Source organism: Aythya fuligula, chromosome 7 (assembly GCF_009819795.1).
Source record: "Aythya fuligula isolate bAytFul2 chromosome 7, bAytFul2.pri, whole genome shotgun sequence".
Taxonomy (NCBI): Eukaryota; Metazoa; Chordata; class Aves; order Anseriformes; family Anatidae; genus Aythya; species Aythya fuligula.
The window spans coordinates 20,649,659-20,672,043 of NC_045565.1; the positions used below are offsets into that span (position 1 = coordinate 20,649,659).

The window sequence follows — 22,385 nt, forward strand, 5'->3', positions numbered from 1 at the left end:
ACCATTCTCATAAGCCTTATGTTGCACGCTCATGAAAACCTTCATCCTGAATAAGCATTGCTGTATCTGATGGCAGCCCAGCTGACATCTGCAACATGTTCATGAAGAGTGTTTAGAAACGTTTGAATAATGCTCCTTTTTTATTCAGCCACCAGAGAGACATGATCCATTTCTGTATTTTAGGTTCTCTTACAAGGTACTTTTTGTCTGGTGTATCACAAGGAAGGAACACTGCTTGAAAATTAATACAGTGACGTTCTGTGTTGAGTTTTTCTTGGATTTGCTCTATTGGGGGAAAAAGCTCCCCTATAGCATAGGTCTAAGGGATAAATGAACCCTTTCTCTCAGTTTTAGTGAGACATCTAATCACTCCAGCCTTAAAATAGGAATTTCCTAGGATCCGACCTAGTTATTCTATCATTTTTTTAGGATGTATAACATACATATGTGTGTGTATTTATATATACATATTTCCTCAGTTTCACAAGGGTCAGATTTCATGCAGAGATTAATTTCATTTTTAGATTTGATGGAAAGAATGAAGCCTCTCAAACCCAAGGGCTGTAACAGCATCAGTTTTGTTTCATCCTGCAACAGGAGGGGAAGTAGTTAGGACCTCTGAGTGTAGAAAGATCTGCGGCCTAAATAACATATTTGCAATAAATTGGTTTCCTTGGGTTATTCTTGGATGCTGCTTCTTGGAACACAGAGAGCTTACTGTCAAAATGTGCTTGCTCCACATGTGCAATAATGCTTACAGAAAGTTTTGCAATCTTTAATATGTCTTTAATCAGTGAGAAAGATCTTGCATATTTCTCTGGAGAATTACAGTCATAGGATAACCAGGGCTGGAAGGAATCTCTAGAGGTCATCTGTTCCGCTCTCCTCCTCAAAACAGGACTAGCTTCGAAGTGAGATCTGGCTGCTCAGGTTGCTTGTCTAGCTGAGCTTAACTTGCTCGTCCAGCTGTCCTGCAAGTACAGAAAGTCCACAGCTTTTCTAGACAATCTCTGCAAGTGCTTAACCACTCTTGTAATATTTTTCCATTTATAACTGGAATTCCTTTGCTGCAACACCTGACTGTTGCCTCTTTTCCTTTCACTGCATACCTTGGGGAAAGGTCTGGCTCCATCTTCTTTACCATCCCTCTTTAGTAGTGGAAGGCTGCACTCTGATCAGCTGTTACTCAGCCTTTTCTTCTGCAAGCTAAGGAAACTTGGCTCCCTCAGCCTCCCCTGGTGCAGCATGTTCCAGTCCCCTAACCCTCTCGGTGACCCTCCACTGGTTTCACCCCCATGAGGGGCTAATTTACCGAGGCACTCAAAACTAGACACAGTACTCCAGATGCAACCTCAGAGATGCCCAGTGGAGGGGAATAATCACTTCTCTTAGCCTTCATTTCAGGATTTCAAACAAGACTCATGGTGTTCTCTCAGGAGAACACAAGCAGAACTTTTTTGTTTGCTGTGGCAAAGACTCTGTACAGGTTGGTACACAGATATTTGTGCAATTTCTCTAGTGCTCTTCAGTTTGTTTAGAAAATAGCAGTTATCTGTTTGTATTTTGGCATATAATAAGTTACATTTTATTTGTGGTTTGGGGAACTTTTTTGGTAATCATTCTCTCATACACGATTTCAGTCTTCTATGGAAAGAATGGAAGATGGAATGGAAACAGACTTGTAATTGTTCTCTCAGGCCTTTAACGTAGACCTTTTTCTAAAATTCTCCCAGACTTTTGATTTAACATCTGCCACCATTTCCAAATGATACCTTTTCACACATATCTACAAAACTTTTGTCAAGTCCTTCCAAATGCTGATATACAAGCCATTTACTTTGCTTGCTGCAGCAGTCATGGATAGGCCAATGCCAAACTTCTTTGGAGATTTTTGCTCTGACATAACATTTTAAGATCCTCTTCATCTTTATCTCCCTTTGTGTTTCTGCTTCCATCTTCATATCCCTTCTCCTAATTCACTTTGGTTTTGTGCCCTCTCATACTTTCAATTTACATTTCACCTTCTCCTCCCTTCTGGCTCCAAGTCTTTATTGAACTGGTTCACCACATTTCCACTTCTTTTCCCATAAACTTTTACCCAAAGCCTGTTAGCTTAGCAAAAGCCACTAAGATTTTCATTACTACTTTAACTCACCTCATTTAAGCATTCTGGCAACCTTTGAGTTTTTCTGTCTGAAGCCCTTTCTGAACCACACTGCTCCTATACCACACCAACAAAAATTTGCTTCAGACCACATAAGGTTGCTCAAATGCTCATCTAACCCACACACCTCCTTCCTGGTTATTTCTTTTAGCTGCTTTGTGTTAGCCAGGCAACTGGATGGACTTTGCTCATTAAGCAAAATGCCATGCATTAAGTTCATCCAGCTTGCACTCTACTGCAAAAGCAGAGAGATCACCTCAGTGATGCTGACATACATTTGCTAGTTCTATTTAAGGGTATAAGGAGATATTTGGGCACTTTACTCTGAAGGAGAAAGCACTGGGTATTTGAAGGTGAAAATGAATTCTGTTTTTATTCACAGGCTAGTAAGCAGGAAAAGAAAAAAAAAATCAATCTGAGGTAGTTAGAAATTTTTCTTTGTTACAAAATCAGACAGTTCAGAGGAAGAAGTATTCATCAGACTGCTTCTACCAGGGAATCCTTCCCTGAGAGTGAGAGAGGACACAGAATAATACTTGGTATGGGCATGGCATGGCACTCCTGTCATTCTCCTGGGTTATAGAAAACCCATCCTAAAGTTTCTCATCCTTTTTACATATTCCTACATAGATGTATTTCTCTGCAGTATATTTGTGTATGCAAAGTGGCATAGCTCTGACGGAGAGGCTGAGAGAGACCAATTCCAGAAGAGGCATTTTGCATTCTATGGGTAGAGAAAGAACAGGCTACCCCTCAGCCAGCAAGTGTCTAGCCACATAAACTGGCTGTTATGGGAGAGGAAGTTGTGAATCTGTCCTTTGGGAGCAAGGAAGGGAAGTAAAATATTAAAAAATAAAGCTCAATAAATCTGTTTCCATCCACTCCAGAAACTTTTTTAAACTCTGTCCCTCAAGGGAAAGGGAAAGTCACTCCATTTGTATCTTCTTTCTCATGGTAGTCATAAAGACAGCGAGCATGAGATAAAATAAATTATAGCTCTCTATAAGAAGGGTAGCGTTGATGTATCCATTTTATTACTATCAGCATGCACTACACATTTGGTTTCTCCATAGCCATATTCGTAATTCATACTGTCTGTATTTGACTATCCCATGAAGAAGGTGTTTAAGGAGAAACTTCTCTGCTAGTCATAACGCAGCAATGGTGAAAGCAGGATGGGGTGTTGGTCAATGGAATGTCTTTGTTTTAGAAAAGACACGTTATCAGGGCTGTTAGCTCCAAAATCAGGTTATGAATGCCCTGCAGATATACCAGAAAGTAGAATAGTATGCCTTGCCCTTTTTATGCAACACATCATAGGTACAGATAGAGGAAGAGAAGTGATGATTCATTATCTGTTCATCCAGAAACCAAGATGCTGATTCATATGCTACATCCAAAAATTTCTCAAGTCTAAACATATTATTGACTATTGAAAAATCTCTTTTAAAAAGTGTTGTGCACAGGGGTGTGCCTGTGCCTTCTGTGATCTCGTTCTAAATCAAAAGGTCTACATCATCTTTAGACTTATTGGTACACAGTGTCTTTTCTAGTCTGCCTTACTTCTAGTTTCCTTTGTTATATGTTTTACAGGCAATATAGATTAGTTTTCCACCTTTTTCTTTTCAAATGGCATGTACAACTTTAAAAATACATAATATAGTCTATAGCATATTATAGTTTTGTAAGCCACATTCCAGACTCTTGCTTGTGCCACTTATTATATTACTATTGTTGATGTTGTAATTATTATGGCCATATACAAAACTGAAGACAGACCAATTCCTTTTGTAGATAAATATATTTTTCTGTCTAACATGGGGAACCTCCTGAACTCAAACTTTTTTCATTAGTTCATTTCACAGAACAACCTTCTTCCTACCATTTTTATCAAAATATGGTATTAATCTCTACGGCATTTAAAAGGTATAAAACTATTAGAGTTGGATACAATGCTGAATAAAAACAGCTAAGCCTAATGAAATTACAAATTTTCTGAAAAACGTGAGACATATGCCAGTGTAAGCACATCAAACCACAGTGAAGTGATGATTAACTTGTTACTTATTAATATCGAAAGTCCCTGCCAGGATTCTCTGACATTTCTATGATAGGTTCTCAGCTAAGTCAACAGAAATTCTCCTATTGCTTTCTTGGGTCCTCAGTGTCCTCAGTTCTTAGGATCATTTCCTTTCTTTATCCATCTGAATTTGAAAGACAGAGTAATTATAATAATTCTTAACATCTTTTTCCCTGAACAACCAACATTACCATAGTTAGTGAGTAACCCGTACAACACAAGTATTACAAAGGGTGAAAAATTCCCCTGCGAACTCCTACTACTGCTTTATGTTTTTTTTTTTTTTGTGTGTGTGTGTTTGTTTGTTTTTTTTTAATGAGGCAAGAAGATACTTAGAAATCCATTCAGTGGGAAGTACTCTGAATTTTGAGACAAATCTTCTCTCACTGTGCATCATCCCCAAAGCCCTAGTAGTTTGCACAAATTTAATGAAGCATGAGGTTCCTTTGAATACATGGGTTTCTGTTCCCCAGTGCATTACAGTTCTTCTGTGCCAGTGTAACTCAATTGACTTGAATTGTGATAAACAACACCAGTCTGTTGCAATGCTGAAAAGAAACACCTTTTTTAAAAAAAAAAAAAAAAAAAAAAAAAGCCTATGAAAGTTTGAAGAACTGTCACCTAGTATTTATTTCATCTTGTCTGTATTGTTTGTGGAAGAAAAAGTGGTTCCTTAGACTAACTTAGCATCCACATTGCGTATGGATCAATATTGGTAATAAGTTTCACAGCTGAATTACAATGTTTTCATGCCTTATCAAAAGCACCATGGCAGTCAAAGTTCTGAAACACGGAACTGTAGGAAGGTTTTCTAACAGCAAGAAGGAAAAGAGACTTACAGATACACTACTGCATACACACCAACAATGTACAGCCAAACTACTGTAGAATTTTTTGAGCCACTGCTATGTTGAACAATATTTTAACTGTTGAGTCAGCATACCTTTAGCATGGTGAGACTACCGAAACGTATTGTAACTCCATTGCTGATACATAGCGTCATACCTAAAACTCGTTTTCGTCCTTTTTAAGTTTTATGAGCAGGTGAGCTCAATTACACATTGAAACTTCATTCTTGCAGGTAATTGACTACTCATCCACTTTAAATTTGTCTTTGGTAGCCTGCCTCTGATGGCAGGTGATAGAATGAATGATGCCGAAATTGTACGTAAGGATTTAGAGTGGGTAAGAGAGATGTAAGTGTACATTCTGAGAAAATGCTTACTTTGCTTTGCTTTTTAATCTGAAAACTGGGGCACTTTTGAATAGGAATGTCTGGAATTATCTATTAAATTGGTTCTAACTTGAAGTAGAGGCAGAGAGCAGGAGGAAATGGTGATGAGAAAAGGCATCCCAGAGTGGGAGATACGTTGAGTCTGCATTGTGTCTCTGAGCAGTGTCCCAGAATGGCTGCTGATGTGGCACCTCACTGTGATGTCCTCCACTTTCCTCAGAAGGGAACTGGAAGAGAGCACTGCCGGTTCACATTGGTCATTTTCTCCCATCACAAATTTTGTAATTTGAATGTAACGTGCCAAAAAAGAACTACACAAAAATCTTTTTTATTTAGATACATTGTCTAAATATGGAGGAAAAATTTACATCTTCAGAAGCTGCTTTCACTACAGCTCAGTGTTTTGTTGTCACACTTGTTTTTACCCAAACATCACTACTCTGGCGTAAATTCCCTCTTGAGTTGTTTTTAAAAAATGTAATTGTCCTTGAGCAGTGCTAAGCACAAGGATTCAGAGGTGATGTTAGCTACTCCCCTTCCTGCACTCCATTGGCTTCACCTTGTGCCTGAAGCGATGTAACTAACAAACTGTTTGGAGATCCCTGAATTGAAAGGCAAGGTGTGAAATGAACACCAGTTAAGATACCAGTTAAGAAATTCTAGAAGGTCTTTCCCTTCTCTGTGATGAAGCCCACATAGGTTTTGTTGTTTTTTTTTCTCTTCTTACAAACATAGTTTTTCCTACAAGAGAATCAATGCAAATTTTCTTATTAAGCAGCCACAAAGTGCAGATAATTGTCACATACCTGTGAAAACATTCCCCCCTCCCCTCCCACGTCTTGAAATATTTGTTGTTGGTGGTTGGTTGGTTGGTTGGTTGTTTTTTCAAAATATTCATTGTTTTTTGTTTTTCAAGGCAGGGTGAATGAAGTTAACATTTATACTAATGATTTCAACCGTTAACTTCTGTGTTCCAGTGCTTAGCAAAACATCAACATACAAAATAATCTGCACACAGTATTACAAAATATTTTCTTAACCATATTTCTAGGGCAGATGTTATTGTTATAAATGAAGTCTCAACTCAATCTGAATTTAGTTATAAAAGGAATATTTATAAAAGGCATAAAAGGCCTGGGTCAAAAGGCACATGCAGGTCACCAGGGGGCGTAACAGCAAAAACCTTCAATGGCTGTAGCAGCGGAGGGGCCGATGGCGTAGCACTCAGATCAGTAGAGGAGCCCGCAGCTCCCTCACTATCTGGCAAACCACACGTTTGTGATTGTGGTCCCACATGGCTCTTTAAGGCCTCAGAGATTGCTCGCCAGGTGCCGAGCAATTCCACAGCAACCTTGTCGTGTTTAGTTGCAGAGTCCCACACCTTGACCTCAATTTGGTCCCATATTTCAGGATCATAAACTGCCTGATTGTTAATAAGGAGAATAAGCTGTAAGGTTACCAGGACAGTCTTTGTTTCTAAGGACGTATGATTCCCCATAATGTGCAGCTGCTTACCAGTGAGGGGCAGTTGTATGCATAGGTCTGCTTCTCTCAGCTTGAGCTTCTTCCCAGCTCCAGTGTGCCTATTTCCAGCGACTTTCTCTATGAGCTTCTTTGAGCGGTTTGCTCAGTATGGCCGAACCTGTCTTCATGAGGTGATCAATGTGCCTGTTCCCGTCCTGGTCTCCGTCATGCTTGCCTTTTCCTTTTCATTCCTTCTTTCTGCTTCTTTATTGATGACATAACTTCATGTTGCCTTTTTTTTTTTAAATCTTGAGGGCAGGCTCCCCTCTTATACCCCTTATACCCATCTCCCCAGAGCAGTTCTTTTCAAAACAACTTTTCACTGGTCAAACAACTTTGCAAATAACAGCAACGGCAAACACCCAGAAACTTCCATGCCTTGACGCCTGGAGAACAAGCAACCCGAGACTGCATGGAGTCTCCTTCTTTGTTACCTCTAAACTCTTTTACATTCCTGATGGCCTCATTGTTAAGAGTCTTATGTTATCATCAACCACGGGGCTTGCTGACCCCCATGGCCACACTCCCACATCTCCCCCTTTCTTTATTAATACCAACCATTTTCTCGACACGAATTACCACTCCATATATTACATTATCAAAATGAGCACCATTTTAGACTGAAAAATCAAGGTCTTTCACTGATTTTAAATTTCTGTTTTGAAATTTGTTGACACAACGCACATCGTGTCTGTGATAGTTTCTCTTCACACAACTTTTTCTCTGAACAGTGGGCAGGAGGCAGGGTTTCCAAATGGCACAGGCCGTGTTCCAAGATGTATCAGAGTGCCTGGCATCAGTAGTAAAGAAAGCAGCTGAATTTCCCAGTACTTACAATAACCACACCACATGTCTAGATGCTTTACATAACTCCTCCCAATATAGGCACAGAGGTGCTATATCAAGCTTTTACACAATGCAAGTTTGGAAGCTCTGTCTGGGGAGTATGAAGTCACGTAAGCCTTCACATTTGTGTTGGGATCAGCTGGAGCAGAAGCATGAGTTTAAAAGAGGACACTGGCACTTAGCCAAAAAATAAATAAATAATAATAACTGGCAATAAATCCTCCCTCTAAAGTACTTGGACAAGGTTTAACTTAGACATTAAAAAAAGTCTGTAACCAGGCAATTTCAAAATACAAACACAATCTTGGATTCCTTGGTTTTCTGTAAAGAATAAATTTATTTGTGAAGTGGTTCAGTTACTAAAGGATATATCTGGTTCTTTAGGCTTCTCTGTCCTACAGGTTGAGTTTCAGTGGTGTCCCAAGCTGACTTCTATGCATACAAACAGATCTCTAGCTTGAATAACACGATGAGCTTGGCCAGTGTTGGAGCATAGTTTGGACTGCGAGCATTTCTTATGCTCAAACAAACAATAATAGCAAGCAAGGTCACAACTAGGCCGTAACTGTTGGGTGGCTGTAGCATTCAGGCCTGTAGCAGACCTGCTTTTACTGAACTCCTCTTTCATTCATGAGTTAACTCTTCTACCATATAATACTGTATTGATACCTCTAGAGGTGAATTACCTCTATGTAACAAAAAAGACAAAATAGCTGTCCATGTACTGTTTTTAAAGAGCCGGCGCAGCAGTGCCAGGCTCCCTCACAAGCTGCTTGCAGGCCGCAGCCTGGGTGGCCTCAGGTGCTGGGGCCTCAGTGCTGTGCGGGACCAGCTCATGCCACCCCTTAGCCTGGGCTTGCAAGTTTGCATCATACTGACAATATCGTGGCCACAGGGCAGCCCTTCATGCTTAATTTAGGGTTAGCTACTATGGTTTCCCATAGCTTTCCTCAGCAATGCAAGTGGCATTGAACACTTGTATAATTACTTCCTACCCTCTGTAAGGTGAACTTAAGTTTTTTTCTGAGACCAGTTGCTCCTTCTGTGTTACCTGAGTAATTACTAAATAAGAATAGCTTAGAAAAGAATGATTTTATTCAGTTCCAAGTTTATTTTTATATAAACTATTTTGGCTATATTGGACAATTCCTGAAACTTTCTGATGATTTCTCACTGTGATCGTTCTGTCTTGGAGAAAATGATAGTGTGAGGGCCAGCATGTATCAGTTGTCCTGATAAGAAAAGTCTGCACAGTGGTCACTCAAACACTTAATAAAACAAGCAGTTATCTTTCAGATCACTTAATCTAGCTCTAGAATCGTAAACACATAATCCTAATAGAATTATTAGGTATTATTTACAGTCACAAATGCCTGAACAGAAAAGAAAGTCACAGAGCATTTGTGTACCCTTCTGTGTACGCTGCCATAATTTCCAGTTTTGCACCACTTTGAGTACACAGCTGCCACTAGAGGCTTTGCTAGTTGTGTCAGACTACAACTATAAAAAATGTTTAGTTTCTCTGCAGTTAAAGATTCTTAGAAACCAGCATGTTTTCCATAAATTTTTTTCAATGACTGTAATGTGAAGTGTCTGGGAACAAAAGCAAACAATGCCAACTTCTGTCATGTGCTTATCTGCTGCATAGGATTGTTTACAAGCTAAGAGGGCCACAAAAATGGCTAGGACTGATGTCCTCATACATACTGCAGGGACTATTCTGATCCACACTGAAGTTTCTGTACGTGGACAGTATCAAGAAAGCTTTGCTGCATCGTCTAGCCAGGCAACAACAAACAGATCATTGCTGAGATTGTTTTTGAAGGAAAACCTACCATGAGAAAGATATTTCACTATTAAGTGCCTATAGAACATATATTTTGTGTGCACTGATAGCATTTCAGATGTCTTTAAGGTTTTAAGATCTTATTAGTCATGTCCTCCACAACCAATATATTTTCCCACTCAGCTGTTCCTTTTCCTGTTTTGAAATTGTTTGGGTGATGAGGTAGACCTAGAAGGTAAAGTACTGGGTAAAGTATGGAAGAATGAGGTAGAAGACTCCTTCAGCCAGTACCTTGAGACCTCATCTTGAAGAGCAAAGATCCTGGCCAGATGAAGCAAAGAACTGAGAAGGAAAGGGAGAAGAAAGACTATTCGCTCTCCTGGAGGGGCTCCAGAGTGATGGAACCTGAGATATATTTAGTTTTATCCCCAAGTTACCTTGCTGTCGAACTGACATTCTGTGTAACTTAATCTTAACAGCAATGGTTGACATTTAAGTACCTCTGTAAAATAAAAAGGGCCTATTTTGTATTTTTGTAGAAATATATTCAGTCACCTCTAAGATCCAAAATTGATAACTTTGAAATATATTTCCTGACTATCTAAAACAATTTAGGATTTAGAATTATATTGCAAAGGATTACATTTAGGATTACACTGAAAAGCGTTGTCATTTAAAGAGGAATTATTAGGTGTTAAGCACTGGGTGTACTGGCCAAGTGCACAGAGGGTACATACCATACAAAATAATCATAGTCTCAGGTGAAATACAAGCACTACTATTTACTATTTTTAGGCTGGGTTATTTCACTGTGTGACCATGATGTTGAGAGTGACCATAATGTAACATTTCAACAATCAAGTTCAGTACAAGAAAAAGTCAATGGTTTTCCACAGTGAATGGAAAAATGATTTTTCCATGCATCAATAAAGATATAAATTACTGTGATTAGGCAATATATAAGGTTTTGAGATAATCTATCCAAAAGAAACTTTGCAGTTGCTATAAGGAATTACAGAAATAAATGAATCAAAAATATAATCCTAGAACAAACTGTTTGAATAAAGGTGTCAAAATTTTCCCTCTCTTGCTAGAATCAAGAAAATCAAAAAATCCAGAAAAAGTTTGTCTCTCTACCTAAATGAATAGTACATTGCCATTTGTTTACATTACTCAACTGTGACAGAAAGTAACAATAAATGATTTGCTAATGTTATCCCATCCTTCAAATGTATAACATTGGCTATAAACAAAGACTACCAGTATTTATTAACTCTTCTTTCAATGAGGAAAACAAATTTAAAGTTGATTTAAGCATTTGTGTGTGTGTGGCCCAAGTTGCCCATTTTACTTTTAAGGTGTTTCATAGCTAGGTTTTGGTGGACAGCTGAAAGGGAGTATTCCACTTGTCTACATAACAATTCCATGAACCTGCATGTAAAATGTAATCCAAATGAAAAAAAAAATTTTTTTTTGAACACTTAGAACTTTCATAAGGTATCATCATTTGTAGCTGATAGAAGACTTTTACAGCATAGCATTAATATTCTGTCAATGAATGAATGCAATTATTTTCTTGCAGCCTATATAGACAAAATAGCAAAGAAACCTACTATAGATAAGAAGTTAGTTTGCTATCATGTTTCAGTGAACTTTCTTGTGCTAAATACTCACTGAATCTTTGTAGGAATATACTCTAGTGTAAAACCCACCAAACCCTTTGCATTGCATCAGTGAAACTGTTGGAAGATTTTTCTCTTGTACATGCTTAACCAGGTTAGGCATACAAAAATAAGAGACCTAAGCTTTAGAGTCTCAGAATGAAGCTAAATTCATGACTTGTATTTCACTCTGTAAATTAGTTTGCTTTTAAGCAAGCTCAAGCACAGAATTAATTTGACCCATCCAGGTCAAAAAGTTCCTAGGTTTCATTAGGACCAGTTGCAAACTACATCGAAGTTATAACCAGCTGTTGTGTTCAATTACTTTGCTTTGATCTGAGAGGTCTGATAAATAGATTCTGTCCCCAATTTACTCATGTGACAAACACATTAAATGGCAGTGAGTATTAGTCCCTTAAATACAGCGTTACTGCCCACTCGGCATTCATGTAGGAACACAAATGCCTTTAGTGGGTTATAGAATCATATGGTCTGGGTTGGAAGGGACCTCAAGGATCATCTAGTTCCAACCCCCTGCCATAGGCAGGGATGCCACCCACTAGATCAGGTTACTCAGAGCCTCATCTAACGTAGTCTTGAACACCTCCAGGATGGCGCATCCACAACCTCTTTAGGCAACCTGTTCCAGTGCTTCATCACCCTCTGAGTGAAAAAAATCCTTCTAAACTCTAACCTAAATCTCCCTTCTTTTAGTTTAAAACCATTCCCCCTTGTCCTATCAGTATAAGATAGGATACTGATAAGATAAGACTCTTTACTCTATTCGAGTAAAGAGTCTTTCTCCATCCTTTTTATAAGCCCCCTTTAAGCAGTGAAAGGCTGTGATGAGGTCACCCTGGAGCCTTCTCTTCTGTAGGCTGAACAGCCCCAGCTCTCTCAGCCTGTCTTCATAGGTGCTCCAGCCTTCTGATCATCTTTGTGGCCCTCCTCTGGACCCACCCTAACAGCTCCACATCCTTCTTGTGCTGGGGGCCCCAGACCTGGACACAATACTCCAAGTGGGGCCTCACAAGGGATGAGTAGAGGGGGACAATCACCTCCCTCGACCTGTTGGCCACTCTTCTTTTAATGCAGCCCAGGATGCAGTTGGCCTTCTCTGCAGAGCTGGCCTCAATGAGTTCTTCTCCTAGTCTGTATTCATGTCTGAGATTGTCCTGGCCCAGGTGCAGCACCCTGCATTTAGACTTTTTGAACCTTATTAGGTTCGTGTGGGCCCACTTCTCAAGACTGCCCAGGTCCCTTTGGATGGCATCACTTCCTTCTGTCATATCAACCACACCACTAAGCTTGGTGTCATCTGCAAATTTGCTGAGTGTGCTCGATCCCATGTCTATGTTGGTGATGAGGATATTAAACAGTAATGGTCCAAGGACAGACCCCTGAGGTACACCACTTATCACCAGCCTCCATTTGGACATAGATCCACTGATCAACACTTTCTGGGCGCAACCCTTCAAACCAATTCCTTATCCACTGAATAGCCCACACATCAAATCCATCTCTCTCCAATTTGGAGACCACGATGTCATGTGGGACCATGTCAAAAGCCTTGCAGAAGTCAACTGATGCAGTCACTCCATCATAAAAGGCCACCACATTGGTCAGGCGTGATTTACTCTTGGTGAAGCCATGCTGGCTGTCTTGGATCACCTCTTTGTCTTGCATGTGCCTTGACATTGCTTCCAGGAGGATCTTTTCCATAATCTTGCCAGGCACAGAGGTGAGGCTGAGTGGTCTGTAGTTCCCTGGGTCCTCCTTTCTACCCTTTTTTAAAAAGGGGAGTGATGTTTCCCTTTTTCCAGTCACCAGGGACTTCACCTGACCGACAGGACTTTTCAAATACGACAGAGAGAGGTTTGGCAACTACATCTGCCAATTCCTTCAGGACCCTGGGATGCATAACATCAGGCCCCCTAGACTTGTCTAGTTTCATCAGGTGATCTTGATCCTGCTCTTCACTTGTGGTGGGTGGGACTTTGCTCCCCCAGTGTCCATCTACAGATTCAAGGAAATGAAAGCCTTGGGAAGCCTAACTGGTAGTGAAGATTGAGGCAAAGAAGTTGTTGAGTACCTCAGCCTTCTCTATGTCTGTTGTTACCAGTTCACCCTTCTCATCCATTAGAGGGGGTACAATCTCCTTGGCCGTTCTTTTCTGAGCAATGGAAGAACAGAATCCCTTCCTGTTGTTCTTTGCATCCCTTGCCAAGCTCGGTTCCATCCATATCTTGGCTTTCCTTATTCCATCCCTGCACATACAGACCACATTCCCGTACTCTTCCCAGGCCATATGTCCCTGTTTCCACTGCCTGTGCATTTCCTTCTTGTGCCTTAGTTTGACCAGCAGGTCCTTGCTCAGCCATCCCAGTTGTCTGCCCTCCCTTCCTGTTTTTTTTACGCAGGGGGATGGCAAGTTCTTGTGCTCTAAGGAAAACATTCTTAAAGAGTCTCCAGCTCTGCTCAGCTCCTTTGTCTCTAGGGACAGTGTTCTGGGGGATCTCAGCTACTATGTCTTTAAATAGCTTGAAGTTTGGTTTTCGGAAGTTCAGGGTCCTGACTTTGCTCTTTGCCAGGCCTGTATTCCTCGAGATCACAAACTCAACCAAGGCATAGTCACTGCAGCCCTGACTGCCTCCACTCTTGACCTCTTTAATGAGCTCTTCCATGTTGGTGAGCACCAGGTCAAGTAATGCTTCTCCTCTGGTTGGTTTGTCTAGTACCTGGACCAAAGTTATCCTCAGCGCACTCTAGGAATCTTCCAGATTGCTTACAGCTTGTTGTGGAGCTTTCCCAGCAGACACCCAGGTAGTTGAAGTCCCCCATCAGGATAAGAGCATGCAAGCACAAGACTTATTGTAGTTGAAGCAAGAATTCCTCATACACAGGCTCTCCTTGATCTGGTGGCCTGCAGTAGAACCCAACCACAAGCTGTCGTGATGCAGGTTTTAAACCTTGCATATAGGAATGTAAGAATTGTTTTAATGGATCAGAAAACTTTTTCCTCCAAGGATATCTGTTTGCCCTTCTTGAGAAATTATTACTGGCTACAGTAAGTAGTAAGATGTTGAAAAAATAATCCCAAAGGAGAAGCTTCTAGTTGTCACGTGCTAGTTTAGCTCCATGATAAATGATGCTTAGCACACTAACTGTATTCACTTCTCATAGTCTTCCTGTTTTTTTAAAAAAATGTTTGTTTGTTTTTTTTTGTTTTTTTTTTTTACTGACAATTTATGGTCATTGGAGTTTGAATCCCATAACCTTTTGAACTTACTTCCTAGTTACTGTCACTCAGTTATAATCTGCATAATATATACTTCACAGTCTTTTTTCATATCTGATTTTAATATGACTAACCATATTCCCTCTTTTCATCACAATTCCTCTTCTGAATCAGTGCTATGCCAAGTTTTCAGTAGAAACCTTCCATTAAAAATGTTGAAATTCATTGGACTTGATCATTTTCACTTCATGATGAAACTACAGTTACTTCTTGAACCAAGTAACTGTGTTGCTTCAGCTTAAGTCAAGAATAGAATTTTTTTTTTTTTTTTTTTTTTTTAAGATTACGGAACTAGCTGTTCCAAGAAGCCATCATTTGAATTCTTGAGAAATTGCTTCTCATAGATTTGTCCTGAAGTAACATTTTGTCAATCTACGTGCAAGTAGTTGGAGCAGCACACTACCACTTTTTAAAAAAATGATTAGACTTAGTTGCTTCTTTCCTTTTCTTCACACTGCATGCTCTGCATGGTATTTACATTACATACTATGAGCAAGAAATTTAGGTATCCAATGTAAAGGTATAAGCTTCTTATACGATCAGTGGGAAGAGGTAAAGTACTTCAAAGGGCAATTAAGAGCCCATCAATTAGAATCCAGCCTGCCTTGTTAATTGCATAGAGAACCTGGGCACTTCTGTTAAATGCCAGGATAAATTGTGAAAATGTTTGAACATGCCCAAAGCCTTTTTTTTTTTTTTTTCTTTCAGTTGGGACAGGAAATAAATACGAAATTCTGTTCAAATAATGTCACTTGACCTGCAATTTAAATGCATGGAAATTCTCTCATTAATTCTAGCTCGTCTGATTTTTTTCTCCTGTTAAAATGAATTTTCCAAGAGAATTACTGTTTCCCATCTCAGTCATTTCTAGATAGACTCTAAGCAAAGATACTTAGGTATCCAACTTTATTTTTGCTTTTGGTTATCTTCAGAAAAGCTGAATATGGCATGGTTGAATAGACATTCTAGTTTGCCTGTATTTCCTTTTAGCTTTTTCCTATTATCATACCTCAGAGATATAAATGGATATGTTTTGCTAGCATCCCTAGTCAATGCCTATCTTTGGCTCTACTCCTCTACTGCTGTTTGTGGCTTTCTTCCTAACAACAAATAACAATTCTCCAGGCCTCTGCCATGTTCCCAAGCTGGCAGTCCACGTACTTAGGTTTTGTACGTGCAGAGTCTGTGCTTTTATAAAAGCTCTCATATTTTTTTATAAAAGCTTCTCAGACATGTTTGAGGCACTACAGAAAAACAAACAAAAGCTCCCATTAAGCCCTCCATGTATGTGTCTGCCTAGTAACCTCTGATGGGAAAATTGGAATAATTTTAAAGACATCAAAAGAATCCAATTCGAGATTAAAATCACAATAATCCAATTCGGGATTAAAAGATATATTTTTTTTTAAGTAATCCAGTTTCCATGAATTCCAACATGCTTTTCTGTGCTTTTGCTGTCAGGCACACAAGCTTCTCCCTACTGCTAACAAGAATCTTCCCTAAATGTATCATGTGAACTGTCATCTTCACAGCTGGTCACCACGTTGCTGGACTGTTCTGGCAGTTGCTGCATACACAGATACAGAATTTAAATGACTACATCGCCTACCATTACAGCTTGTCAGCACTGCAGTTGTAGCCCCATCTCCTGGAGGGACCACTTAGCTATGTATTTGATCATCTGCGATGCTCACGCTCAGCATCTCCAAGTTTCCTTTCATTTTATTTGTTTGTTTGTTTGTTTGTTTTTCCTTTTTTTTTTTTTTTTTTCCATAACAATGTTTTATATTTTCCACTTTACCTCCACCTGCTGGTAAAACAAAGCTGGCTCATACAAAACCAGTAACTACATAGGTGGACTGACAGGGGAAAGGAACTAGCTCCTGCTTGTTTAAGATGAGTAGCCAAAATACGTGATAGATAGGTTGCAAAGGGGAAGGAGAAAGTTAAATTCCTTTAAAGCAATGGTTGTGCCTACATCCACTGTTGTACAGCTGTACTGCTTTCATTTTGTAGTATGTTCTTATTATTAAGTTGATCACTCTATTTTTAAAAACTAGTTTGCCTTGACAAAGTCTCTGTTCATATTTTAAAAATTTAGTAACTAAACAGGCCACTTCTCTTCAAAATTATTTTCTTCATTTCTTTATACACACATTTTATAATTTCCTGATGTACAGCATTAATGATTGTTGAATTTCAGTTTTGGTTTGGTTGTTTTGCCAAGTCTCACACAGAAATACTTCAAAAGAAGTAGGTTTTGGAATTCTTCGGCAATAAGTTAAATGTCTGACCGCTCGAAGTGTCCTACTAATTTTACTTTTAATCCTAGAGCAAGGCAAACTGCTAAGGAAACGGTTAGGAAGCGCTGCGAAGTCCTCGCAGAGCCAAGGGCTGGGAGGTGAGGGCCGGGCCCGCCCTGGGCCTACGAGGAGGCCTCACCAGGCCGAGTGTACCCAACCTCCCCTTTTCTTTCCTGCCCTCTAGCGACCAACCAAGCATGCTTCTATATAATTGCTCCAGGACCCACAAAAATACTCTAATGTCTCTATTAGAGCGGGTCGTGCCATTGAAATAAATGTGAGGCAGAGGTAGAGCTACTGGTACATCACAAATGACAGCGCCAAAATGGCAGTCACGGTCCTGTGAGGTGCTAATGGTGAGCCTCTTGGATGCTGCTGGTAACAGTGGAGCCACAGCCCCTGCTTTCTCTAGAAGAAGCCCAACAGAAGACCAAAAGACACCGCTGAATTTTACAGATTATTATCTCCTAAAAGAAATAAAAATAAAATAAAAGATTTTATGTTATGGGAATCTGAAAAGTCAGGGTGACAGATTCAGGATTGGTATGCCAATCCTGAAAGTTGGTAAGTCTTTGACTCACTGAACTCAAGGCTATTTGAATCCTGCTCTTGGAGTATGATTTAAAATATTTTTCTATTCACAGAGACCTGCCATAGTTTTACACTCCACCTGTCAGGAAACCATACTGGAAAAGAAAGTTAGGCTATAGGTGATTTAGAAAAAATAGCATATTTCTAGCATAGTGATGTAGAAAGAAACACGTTCTCTATTTTAGATCCAAAATAGCATACATTTTATAGTCAAGGTTTTCTTCAAACTCTCATTTATCTCCATTAGCATTTCATAATAGCTTTTGCCAAAGAAAGAAACATAGCTAGAGTTTATATTGAACTAGTAAAAATAAGTTATAGTTCTAAACATCTTCAGAGGGCCTGGGCATCACAAAGTGTTTGTATGGACACAGACATTTACGCTTCCACAGACACACAACCTCTTCTGCTTTGAAACAGAAACAGACAATTTCAAGACAATGCATTTGCTATTTCTGCCATCAAAAGCTTGTCTTTTTTTTTTTTTTGGTTTGTTTGTTTGTTTGTTTGTTTTTTCCCAGTTATGCTAATACGACTAATAAAATATTTTTTCTCTCCACAGGTCCTGTTTTTCCACACTTCTAACATCACGGAGATGACACACTTTACATGGGTGAAGTGGGAAACATTTCTTAGGAGTGTCTTGTGATTTCTTTTCCACTTACAGACTGCCTGTATTTTGCCAGATGTAATAAATACATACATCAGGCTTCTCTGAGTTGCTTTGGCACATGCCCTCACCAGAAGACTGGGGCTCACAGGGAAGACACGGTACCTCCCATTCCCCACCTGCACCACACCAGGAGGTGCCTGTGGTCAACTGGCGTCCCCACTGACACCACCTCTTCGAAAGCCCACATTTTGAAGAGGAAAGATGATGTGGTGCTTTTCTGTCTCTGCAACAGGGCACTCATGACCTTCATCAAATACCTTTTCCGAAGTGCTTTTATTTACATATTATAGCATCAGTAGAAAAATACAATTAAAATATTACCAAGTTAATCCCTTTCTAGTTAGCTTGTGAGCCTTATGGGACAGAGAAAGATGTTCTGTTCTTCTCCAAAACCATGAACTGGTAAAGTCAGTTAATAGTATATCCCAATCTCTCTTTTAACTTATATTGTATTATTTCCGTTTTGTAATTATTCAAGCACTTCCTTCTGATAAACATATTTCACTACATAAATATATAAGGATTTTCTTTGATTGCGCCATTTAGTTCTGTTATATATGGAGTGGTAACTCGTGTCGAGAAAATGGTTGATATTAATAAAGAAAGGGGGAGATGTGGGAGTGTGGCCATGGGGGTCGGCAAGCCCCGTGGTTAATGATAACATAAGACTCTTAACGATGAGGCCATCAGGAATGTAAAAGAATTTAAAGGTAAAAAAGAAGGGTGATTCAGGAGACTCCATGCAGTCTCGGGTTGCTTGTTCTCCAGGCATCAAGGCATGGAAGTTTCTGGGTGTTTGCCGTTGCTGTTATTTGCAAAGTTGTTTGACCAGTGAAAAGTTGTTTTGAAAAGAACTGCTGTGGGGAGAAGGGTATAAGGGGTATAAGAGGGGAGCCTGCCCTCAAGATTTAAAAAAAAAGGCAACACGATGAAGTTATGTCATCAATAAAGAAGCAGAAAGAAGGAATGAAAAGGAAAAGGCAAGCATGACGGAGACCAGGACGGGAACAGGCACATTGATCACCTCATGAAGATAGGTTCGGCCATACCGAGCAAACCGCTCAAAGAAGCTAAGAAGCTCATGGAGAAAGTCACTGGAAATAGGCACACTGGAGCTGGGAAGAAGCTCAAGCTGAGAGAAGCAGACCTGTGCATACAACTGCCCCTCGCTGGTAAGCAGCTGCACATTATGGGGAATCATACGTCCTTAGAAACAAAGACTGTCCTGGTAACCTTACAGCTTATTCTCCTTATTAACAATCAGGCAGTTTATGATCCTGAAATATGGGACCAAATTGAGGTCAAGGTGTGGGACTCTGCAACTAAACACGACAAGGTTGCTGTGGAATTGCTCGGCACCTGGCGAGCAATCTCTGAGGCCTTAAAGAGCCATGTGGGACCACAATCACAAACGTGTGGTTTGCCAGAGGGAGCTGCGGGCTCCTCTACTGATCTGAGTGCTACGCCATCGGCCCCTCCGCTGCTACAGCCATTGAAGGTTTTTGCTGTTACGCCCCCTGGCGACCTGCATGTGCCTTTTGACCCAGGCCCTATTGGCCTTGAAAAGTAGATGGATATGCTTTTCTTCAATCCAGGAAGAACAGGATACATAACGCCCGAAGACTGTGTTGCTTGACAACTTAAAGCAAGACATATTGTTCAAAAGGAATGGAAAATGGAGACTTGTTTGTAATAAAGGAATGGAAATGGAGACTGTTAAGTAATGGAACTTAAGGGATTGTTTGTTACCTTTTCTGATTGTATAGGCATACTCGGTTTTAGTATGTAAAAGCAATGTTCGTGTATATTTAGAATGTTTGATGTTCGTGTGTGCATGTTGGTGAAGCGTAGACTCTGCACACCCAGCACTGTTTACTTGCCTTTTATACCTTTCATAAATATTCCTTTTATAAATATTACTAAATTCAGATTGAGACTTCATTTATAACAGTAACATCTGCCCTAGAAATATGGTTAAGAAAATATTTTGTAATACTGTGTGCAGATTATTTTGTATGTTGATGTTTTGCTAAGCACTGGAACACCGAAGTTAATGGTTGAAATCATTAGTATAAACGTTAACTTCATTCACCCTGCCTTGAAAAACAACAACAAAAATGAATATTTTAAAAAAAAAAAACAACCAACCAAGAACAACAGAAAAAAACATTTCTTCAGCCCTGGCCCGCTCTGCGAGCGCAGCGACAGCCCCCGGGGCCGAGCCGGGGCCTGCGTTCTCTCATAGCCCTCACACGAGGCCCCCGCGCCACCATGGCGCCGCCCTCTGCGCATGCCTGCCCCTTCGCTAGGCGCGTGCGCTCTGCGCCAGGTGCCCGCCCCTTCCTGCTGCAGCGAGGCCGAGGGCGGCGGTGCTGCTGCTACTGCTACAGCTGCTGTTACTGCTGCCACTGCTGCGTCCGCTGCGTCCGCACCCCTCCACCGCCATGCGCCGGGCCCCGCGCCCCGCCCCGCGCCCTGCGCCGAGGGCCGCCGCCGCCGAGGGCCGCGGGCTGTGAGCGGGGCGCCGCGGGCTGCTGGGCCCGGCTCGGCATGGCGGGGCGGCGGTGCGCGGGCGGCGCGGCCGCCTTGGCTGAAGCTCCGGGCTGCGGAGCGGCGGCGGAGCCGGCCCGGGAGCTGTTCGAGGCTTGCAGGAACGGGGACGTGGAGCGGGTCAAGCGGCTGGTGCGGCCCGAGAACGTCAACAGCCGGGACACGGCGGGCAGGAAGTCCAGCCCGCTGCACTTCGCCGCAGGTACCGGCCGGGGGCCGCCCCGCCTGCCTGGGCAGCGCCGGGGCTCGGTGCTGGGTGGCCGTGGTGTGTGGGCTGTCAGCCTGGGCGGCTGATCACGGCCCCCGGACCGCCTCCGTCGGCCTCAGCAGCCGCGTTTATTTTTAGCATTTCGCCCGCTGTCGGAGAGCTGGGTTTCGAAGTTCTTGCGTCCTTATCGGTAACAGACAGGCTTTGTTAATTCAGCACTTAAAAGGCAAATAACTGACATCACAGAGCAACTGCTTCTGCTGGGCGCTGGCCAGAAGATTGTCTACCACCTTTTCAGACAAAGGCTTGATTGTGGCGGTTGTTTTCGTGTTGTTTCTCCTGGTTGCACTGCAGTGTGACATGCAGGACCCTAAGGGTGCGAGAGGGAGCAGCTGCGTTTTAGCTAAGCAATATGGATAAGCGATAAAGATGCTTGTTTCTTCATTGAGTTAATTTGGAAAAGGTTTCTAATTAAGATGCCACTTTTTCTCATTCAGCAGATTTAATGGATCTAAGTTCCTGAGAGCCTTCTTTGTAGGACAGCTGCATTTCACAGGTTTAAGATACTTGAGCAGCAACAGAGCCCAGGGGACAACTTAAAATATCCTTAGAGGAAAACAATTTTGCAGCCATCTTTTTATAAGTTTGTCCTGCCTGTTCACTCATAAGTTGTGAATTTCTAAATGAGTTTGCTTCACAGCCTTTTGGAGAAGCAGGAGGTTGTTGTTTTTGTTTTGTTAGTTTCCTTTTTGTGCCTAAGGTGTTTCTCATACAATGTAATGATCTACTTTACCTTTCTGGACAAGAGTGATCTGTCTTGGCTTTAAAAAAAACAGAGCTTCAGATCTATGGAAAACTTTTTATTTAAAAAAATAAATAGAAGTCAGTTCACATATTTGTTGGACTTCTGACACTAAGCAGGGTAGTGTGTGTAAGTGGGAGAGGCTGTGGCCTTGCTTATGTCTACTTCAGACTTGATACAGAGAAGTGAATAGCCTTCCTCACAAGACTGAAGGGTATGCTGAAAGTTTCTGGTTAAAACGTGATGTAGGATAAATGCGTAATTTCTTGATTTAGTGCTCTGCCACTACTTCAGATCACTCTTTGTTGTCAGCCTACCTGCAGTAGACGCAGTTTTGGAAGTTGGGCATAAGCAGTTCCTGGATTTTGGGGTTGTTTTTGTTTTGATTTGTTTTTTCCATGTTATTCACAGTTTGAGTAATTCTTTTGTCTCTTGTGTCTAAAGGAATTACATTCCAGGAAGTAAAAGCAAAAGTCTGTTGTATTTTTGCTTTGTTTAGCCTAGGTATGTGTTATTAGAAAATGTTATGAAACTTCTCTGACTAGTTTCATTCAGTTACAAGACTTTGTTTTATGGAAGAGGTGGAGAACTGTGAAGATAGTTTTCTTACTGCCTTTTTTCCTCTTCTTGGGTCAATCTGGGACCTGAACTTGGGTTTTATTTTT

The 22,385-nt window shown here is 40.9% G+C and overlaps 1 protein-coding gene across 1 annotated transcript in view; it reads left to right on the forward strand.

Annotated features, from left to right (window-relative positions):
- The first annotated feature begins 20,710 nt into the window (after nucleotides 1-20,710).
- The window catches only part of TNKS2 (tankyrase 2), a 29,552-nt gene continuing 27,877 nt past the window's right edge, over nucleotides 20,711-22,385 (forward strand). The window contains exon 1 of the mRNA XM_032191764.1: nucleotides 20,711-20,912. Within this exon, the coding sequence (XP_032047655.1) occupies nucleotides 20,711-20,912 (202 nt within the window). The remainder of the gene's footprint in view (nucleotides 20,913-22,385) is intronic.